The sequence below is a fragment of the Corylus avellana genome, chromosome 2 (assembly GCF_965113065.1).
Source record: "Corylus avellana chromosome 2, dhCorAvel1.hap1.2, whole genome shotgun sequence".
NCBI classification, from domain to species: domain Eukaryota; kingdom Viridiplantae; phylum Streptophyta; class Magnoliopsida; order Fagales; family Betulaceae; genus Corylus; species Corylus avellana.
Window position 1 is genome coordinate 9015280 of NC_142491.1, and position 8333 is coordinate 9023612.

At 36.4% G+C, this 8333-nt stretch overlaps 1 protein-coding gene across 1 annotated transcript; it reads left to right on the forward strand.

Annotated features, from left to right (window-relative positions):
- The first annotated feature begins 1857 nt into the window (after positions 1-1857).
- LOC132184004 (GTP-binding protein YPTM2) lies at positions 1858-7938 on the forward strand. Its single transcript, XM_059597485.2, has 8 exons — positions 1858-1967; positions 2347-2419; positions 4584-4631; positions 4758-4805; positions 5100-5171; positions 5276-5431; positions 5592-5695; positions 7586-7938. Exons 1-8 carry the CDS (start codon positions 1954-1956, stop codon positions 7677-7679), a joined length of 609 nt encoding a protein of 202 aa, XP_059453468.1. The 5' UTR covers positions 1858-1953; the 3' UTR covers positions 7680-7938.
- The last annotated feature ends 395 nt before the right edge of the window (positions 7939-8333 follow it).

Here is an 8333-nt window from a genome sequence, read left to right on the forward strand (position 1 = left end):
TATTCATGCTTTGTTTGATCCTTTCTCAATTCAAGAAATTCTCAAAATTTGTATTTCCATAGATCCTAAGTGTCAGTATATCTGGACCCCCCCCACTTCTGGGCGGTTCTCCACTTCGTCAACCTATCATTTTATTTCTGCCCTTATTCCCATTTCTCTTTATGTTGATTCTCCCTCTCTATTTTGGAAATCCCTATGGAGTTTAAATCTTAATGATAGGCTCAAATTATTTATGTGGAAAATTGATTGGAACATCCTCCCGACCAAGGAGCGGCTAGGTCAATTATTTCCATCCATCTTCGATTCATCTTGCCCTCTATGTAAAGTGGCTACTGACTCCTTGCATCATTTGTTCTTCAACTGTGTATTTGCTCGTAATGTTTGGCGCAACTCTTTTTGGCCTTTGGATTCAGCAGCCTTTAATTTCTCTTCTATGGAGGATTGGATCAATTTAATTATTTCACTAGGAAGATCTCTTGGCATCCCTTTGGCGGGTCATCATAAATTCTAAATCTTTGCCTCTATGGCATGTGACATTTTATGGTTCTACAGAAACAAAGCATTTCATGGTAGAATCTCCTTCGATGCCCGCAGTGTCTCTGCTCATATTAACAAAATTACTATTGAGCATTTTCATACTTGGCATTCAAACTCACAAGCCTTAGAGGAAAAGTGGATAGCTCCTCTGAACAACTAGTTCAAGATTAACTTTGATACAGCCATCTAGGACTCTTTCTCAGCTCAGGCAGCAGTTTGTCGTGACTCTAAAGGACAGATTATCAAAATGATATCTCAAATTAGTCCATCTTGCTCTCCAAATATGGGGGAAGCATGGGCAGCCCGTCTTGCGGTCTCCCTAGCGTCTTCTCTTCATATTGTCCAGTTTATTCTTTAAGGCGATTCTAAAGTGGTGAACTTAGCTCTTCAACATCCAAATATTTCCCAAGATTTGAGGATTTCCTCCATTATTTATGATATTTTAGTTTATTTTCCTTATGCTTCCTCTTGGGAAGCTAGAATGGTTAACCGAAGTGCAAACTTCTGTGCTCACTCTGTGGCACATTGGGCCGCAGCCAGATCTTTTTCTGGCAGCATTCTCTTTTCCGATTCCCCTTTCCAGTCAACTCTGGTTGTTAGTGGGAAGGATCCCCCTCTTTTTTCTTGTCTTTTGTAGTTTATTTTCTTTCAGTGTACTTAAAAAACAAAAAAAATTGGGACAAAAATTTGCTACAAACTAGTTTATAGCAAATTTATACAAACTCATCTAATAAAGTGACATGTGAGAAGCACATGTTAAAAAAATATGTGAAAAGCACATGTTATTAAAAAAAATATGTTAAGGGACACATGTCACTTTATTATATGGGTTTCTATAAAGAGAAATGATAGGGGTCAGTAAATTCCTCATATTTGGCCTATATTCTCTTACAAATTTAATAGATCAACCATCGAGAAATGTTAAGGTAAATAAGTTCCTCATTTTGATTCATATTCTCCTATAAATTCAATAGATTAACCATTAGATTTGTAAGGTTCACATAAGTGCACAAATTTAATGGTTAATTGTAAGATAATATGAGCCAAATATGATAAAAATATTGACTTCTACCATTTCTCTTGTATAAACTAGTTACAAATCAATTTGTAGCAAATTTTTATCCGTAAATTTAGGCAGCCGAAGAGGAGTTTCACAACCCCGCTCTCATGCTAACTAAAATTTATGTATTATTATGACAATCTAATAATAAAAGATTCCAAAAAAAAAAAGTAGTACTTAATATTTGTCTTTGACTCGGGTGATAACCCGAATGCGAATCCGACCCGTTACAATTCCTTGACGTTCGTCTTCTTTTGCTTCTATTCTTTCCCACTGGTTCTTTTTGCTCATTCCTCTTTTGCTCAGACTCTCTGTTTCTCTCTCGTACCATCACAATTATCCAGAGCTTTTCAGCCATGGCTACAGAGTAGTAAGTTCCTCTCTCTCTCTCTCTCTCTGTGTTGTGATTTTGATGATCGTTTGACGAAAGTGTTGAATTATGTTCAAAATGTGATTTAAAAACAATTCTGTGATTGTTGAATTCTTCTATTTAAATTAATTAGTTATTATTATTATTATGGATTATGGCAAAGAAACTTGTTTGTTAGCCCTGGATTGTTGCGCTTAATTGCAATTACACTCAGAAACACAAATCGATTGGTGTTTACGGTGTCGCGTTTCATTCGAACAAGTATTTTGATCCTCTTTTTTGGGTGGTATAGTCTGGGCTTAAGTAAAGAAATATGTTTGAAAACTGAATATTGTTGGTTAGTGATTTGATTATTTCAAAATTTGGTCTTTTTTTGCAGTGACTATTTGTTCAAGCTTTTGCTTATTGGGGATTCTGGTGTTGGCAAATCATGTCTTCTCTTAAGATTTGCGGTGAGCTTCTGAGTGTGTGCTTGATATTAAATATTGTGCTTCTTCTTCGTCCCTGTTTTGCATATGTAGGCAACACAAAAATAGAAAGTATATGTCAAAGATGATCAAACAAATATGATTGTGAATTGATTATTGCCCAAAATGAGGTTGGTATAGATCAATGGCTGTATAGTGAAAACTAGATAAAATAAGAATTGAGTGCATTTACAAAGAGGTAATTTAGCTTCACACAAGATTCTTCTAACTGGAGCAGATAATTAGTCGCTACTGCATTGCTTTTATAAACAAAACTTAGGAATGAAAAGATTAACTGTGATGAATACAATAAGAACTTGAGAACAAAAATTAACAAACTTAATATATTAAAACCAATGGCTTCTTGGACTTCTTGTATTCATTTTTTAAAAAAAAAGAGAGATAATTTTTTTCCCCTTTCTCTATCCACTTTCATCGCCACCTACCTTGGTTCCTTTTTGATTCTCTCTTCCTTCTTTCTCTATCAATCATTTCTTTAGTTCTCTACCTTCTCTCTATTAGATGTCTGAACTGCAATGTAAATTTCTTAGGGCCATGAGCTGAGCTTCCATAAGTAACATACAGGGTTGGATTTAGACATCTGAGCAAGATGCCTAGAGTCAGCATTGCATGGTCATTGGGACATGCATCCACTATGCCCCTTCCTTTGCTCGTGGGACTCTTATGTGCCACCAATCTTTGCTTCTTCTTTTTTGACATTCTTGCTGGATTAGTAGTATAGTTGCACGAGATCGTGCTATTATGTCAATTGTTGGCTAGTGCTCTGGCATGTCCTTGGTGCATGCAGTGTGCTAAGGTTGATGTTCTTGGTGTTACTAGTGGGATATGGGATCTATGTGTGGCCACACTGGTGTGGTATGTCTATGCATGATACTTTACACTTAATAGCCCTTGTTGCTCGATGGGCCTGCATGCATGCTTGATGATTGGTGTGTGGGATTTTGTTGGCCTATATGGTTTCATTGGAGTTATTGAAGGGAGGGAAATTCACCAATCTCAACTTCACGGCTAATTCACTTCCTTAAACTGGATATGTCAAGCATGGAGGAGAAGTGAAGTTGTGTCAGCAGTCTCCCTCTCTCCAACAACCACAATGAGGGGCAACTAGAGAGGGAGATGTCGTGGCCTGATACCGTTTGGGTATCTTCTAGTAGTAATCATTGGTTGTTCACTCAAGTGGATTTATAGTAATTCACCGTTAATAGAATTGCCTTGAACTTATTAAATCTTGACGCCAGAGATTCTTTAACTAATTGTCTGGGGCTGTTTTCCCCCTTCTGGTACATTGGATTCAATCTGTTTGACTGATTAAATTGGGATAGTAATAACCTACTTTAAAGGCAGATTAGGATAGCAAAGCCCCTTTTGTCTGTCTGCATGTGTGTATTTTCTGTATATCCAACTCTAAAACCTAAAGGCAACTGCTTCTGCACTTATTCCCCCAACTTCAGGCTGTGCTTCAAAGCATTTAGGCAGGCAACCTACTATGCTTTCATGCATTATAGATATTATCCAATCCTATTTTGTTACTATTTTTCCCAGAATCTATTTACACGATAATGGCATCCTTCTGATCATTAAGAATAAAAAAGATTAGTGTCAAATCCTGCAGAATCAGGTTGTGCCCAGCTGTGCCAATCAAGGTTGATTTTCTAGTTCTCACTTTCTTGTGCCAAGCCGGCTTTGTTCTACATTGATATCTTTTTATGATTAATTGTTTCTTGTATGGACTTAAAGCATGAAAACTGTACTGACTTTCTCCTTTCAAGGCCTATCTGAAAGAGAACCAAGTACTTAGTCATGAATATCTGAATATGATAAACCGCACCACAAATATTTTTGCTTCGGGACAAAACAAGTAGAATTATGTTTGCAGTCGACTGGAATATTTGTTATCCATATAGTATTCTTTCCTACAAAAATGTACTTTCTGGTATAGCTGAATCTAATGCCATGATCACAATATGACTGCTGATTGCATACTAAGGACATGGCTGTTTCACAGTCATAGCACTCTGTGTGTTTGTGTGTGTGTGGTTCCTCGGGGATTAATCTCTAAAAATCTGATATGATTTTTCCTAGTTTTTTCTATACAATCTGATGATTTTTCCTAATTTTTTTGATACAGGATGATTCATATTTGGATAGTTACATTAGCACCATAGGAGTTGATTTTGTAAGTAATCATTCCCTAGTGCTGAATTGACTTCATATATTATCCAGAAACATATGTATATATGTATTGACCTATATGTATGCATATTTATATCAATAATTGGTTTATCATTTTTCTTTTCTGTAGAAAATACGAACTGTGGAGCAAGATGGGAAGACCATCAAACTACAAATTGTATGGTTTTGCCTGCTTCGTCAATTTTCTTTTTTCATATTTTATTACTGATAATTTTTTCCTGAAACTTGATTTCTTTGAGGCAGGATTCTCCAACTTATTATTGAAACAGTTTCTCTACTGACAGGAATTGGCTGTCTTCTTTTTCTGCTGATATTAGTCATATTATACTTTCTTGATTTATATTTTTGTTTCTTGTTCATAAGCTTTTATTTTTTGGTATTCAGTATCGCCTTTTCTCTGGCCTATAGCTTCTTGACAACTTATTAGTACTCTGATTTTTTTAACATGCAGTGGGACACTGCTGGGCAAGAAAGATTTAGGACAATCACCAGCAGCTACTACCGTGGGGCACATGGCATCATAGTGGGTGATCTCTTTCATTTTTCATTTTACTATTTCAGTTCGTTTTTCACCACCTATTGGTTCTTCTTATGACAACCTTCTTTCCTGTGTGGCATGTCTTGTAGGTTGTTTATGATGTGACAGACCAAGAGAGCTTTAATAATGTGAAGCAGTGGCTGAATGAAATTGATCGCTATGCTAGTGATAATGTTAACAAACTTTTAGTTGGAAACAAGTGTGATCTTACCGCAAATAAAGTTGTATCATATGAAACAGGCAAGGTATAGGTAGCCCATCACGGTTTTCTCTTTTTGTGTGTGGTTTTTATGTGACCTAAGTATGTTACTAAATAACCTGACAATCTGGCTTCTGGTTGTCCACCACCCTGCCCCCCCCCCCCCCCCCCCCCCCCCTTCTTCCCATCCTCTTTTCTCCTTTTAGGCATTTGCGGATGAAATTGGCATTCCTTTTATGGAAACCAGCGCAAAAGATGCCACTAACGTGGAACAGGCTTTCATGGCCATGGCTGCTGCAATCAAGGATAGGTAACAATGGCTACTTGTTTTCTTATTGTGCCATGTATATCTAGGAGCAAGAATATTAATTGAGGTTGCATACTTGCAGCTAGAATACTTGCAGCTAGAAGTAAGTTGCATGCAAATTGATTATCTTGACAAATTAAATTTATTATGCTATTAGCTAGTAGATCATGAAAAGAGTGTTTCACAATATACTTCTAATGAACTTTGAACTGAGTAGCTAGTTTGGCAACTATCCTGAGAAGTCAAAATGGGTCCCTTTTGAAAAAGGCTGAAAGAAATATTTCTAGCAGATGTTACATTACCAATTTTCTATTTTATCCCTTCATTTGTTTTAAATATTAAAACTGGGTGATAGGTTTAATTTTTGAATGGAATTCACTTATTGCCTCCATGTGGTTTGACAAAGTTTTACCTCAACTTTTGGAAACAAACACTAAACCTCTTCGTAGTTTGGATGAGCTTGCAACCGTCATTCTTTTCAATCTAAATTGACAAAATTCCCCTTGCTCAAAATCCCCTCCTTCCCTCTATTCTTAGCCTTCTCTCTCATGTTACCATTACAGTTGATCCTTACTGACTCACTATCCTTTGGCCTTTCTGCTGACCATGCTCCACTGTCATTGTTGGACCAAATCATTGCCAATATCACAGGATTCTCACTGTTAATACCACGGTTCATTTTCTTCAATTTTTCATATTTGATGTGTTTTTTTGTTTTGGGTGGGGGGATCAATCATGGGTTTGTGTTTTATTGTTTTGGGTGGCATTGGTGCCTGTTGTGGGTGTGCATGTGTTTAGCACTGTTGTCCTGCCAGATGGCCGGTGGTGGCATGGATTTCAGGTTATGAAGGTATTATGATCATGTGGCGTTGATTTTAGGTTATGGAGCTATTATGCATTTATCTTATATTTATTTTATGAATCTAAATCATCTATTTTATTGAATCTATATATATATATATATATATATATATATATATATAAGGTTATTGCTGGAAAAATAAAGGAAAAAAAAAATTTATCGATCACAATTTCATGAATACATACAATAGAAGAAAAATTGACATACCTTTGTATTAATACTTGTTTTTCTCTGTATAGAGAATTTGTGTTAGTATTGAGCAAACTAATTAAATTAGGTTAGGTATTGGTCATATCATATGATAAAAAAGTATTGATTGTGGGTGTGGTGGTTTTGAGCATTTATGCTACAAAAGGGTGGATGAGTTTGGGCGACAGTTTGGGCTGTGTAGGGATGTTTTGGGTGTTTGGCACTGGTGGTAGGCCTGCAATTGGGTCTGGGTGTGGTCATTGGGGGAATTTGAGCTGTTGGTCAGCAGCATGTGGCTGTGCAATGGTTGGTGGCCACATGTGGGGTTGTCTGAGGGTCCTAAGGCCATTGATTTTTGTCATTTTCATTAATTTGGATGGCAAATATGATGGTTGCAATTTAGTCCAAACAAGTAGGAGGCTTGATATCGGATTTCAGAAGTCAAGGAAGTAATGTGAAATTGCTTCAAACCATGTGGAGGTAATTTGTAGTTTCCCCAATTTATAGCGAGTCGAATTTGATTTAGAGACTCTTAAATTTTGTCTGTTTACGATGCAGTTGGTAAACCTTTATAAAATAGGATAGAAAGTAAGATCTTGGGTTCAAGATCCATTGGTTGATAACTTCTCTTTAAAGATAAAAATAAAAAATAAAAAGGTTACCAGTTTTGTGCTTTGCACAACAGATGCACAGGATGGGGGTTGAGTGTTGTGTGGCATATGATGATTGGCTGCGGCCATGATAGTTTGTCAGCCACGATTGGCTTTGTTAAAGTGCTAATTATGTTATGTATTATATGTTTTGGTACGTAACTCATGCCCTAAATTCAATTCTAATTGCAGAATGGCTAGCCAACCGGCTATGAGCGCGAGGCCTCCAACGGTAGAGATCCGAGGACAGCCTGTTGCTCAGAAGAGCGGCTGCTGTTCTTCTTGAGCAAAAGAAATTACCAGTAAGCTTTAGCAATGCTCTTCTTCGATGGCATGTAAAGTCTTCTGTGCCAACCTAATTAAAATTAAGGGGTCTGGAAACTGCTACCTGGAGGATCCCATTCTTCTCAACACTCTTATTTATGAGAAGGCCTGTAAAAATAGAGTTGCTCATTAATAACTGTCATGTATTTTTATAGCTGCTTGTTTCGTTTCTGCAAATAATACTGTGCCTCTCTTTTATATAAGTTTATCTTTTGCATTGCTATGAATGTCCAAGGAGTTGACTGCCTCAGCTGATGCAGATAGTCTTTGTCATTGCATTTAAATTTTTTTAAAAAAATTAAATAAAATCTAAGGGCGCTGTCATATAAATCCAGTTGGATGGGGTGTAGAATATAATATTTCTCTTTACGTATACAATCCATGTATCTGAGTATCTCCATTCAATGTTACACCACTTGAAACTTGATAAATAAAATTTCACCATAGCCAAAACTCGCGTTGAATATATATTTTTTTAATAAAAAAGTATAATTTCAGATTTATTTAAAAATGAAATAATTCTTAAATCTCCTTCACTTATGTTGATCTATAAGAACATAGACAGCAAATTCAAAAGAATCCAACGATAAGAGTTGATAAAACATTCATCCAACAA

Bases quoted from the DNA above. Each gene is read 5' to 3' on its own strand.
- LOC132184004 (XM_059597485.2), top strand. The intron at 4,632-4,757 runs GTAAGTAATCAT...TCTTTTCTGTAG, and splicing joins GCACCATAGGAGTTGATTTT to AAAATACGAACTGTGGAGCA. The intron at 5,432-5,591 runs GTATAGGTAGCC...TTCTCCTTTTAG, and splicing joins TATCATATGAAACAGGCAAG to GCATTTGCGGATGAAATTGG.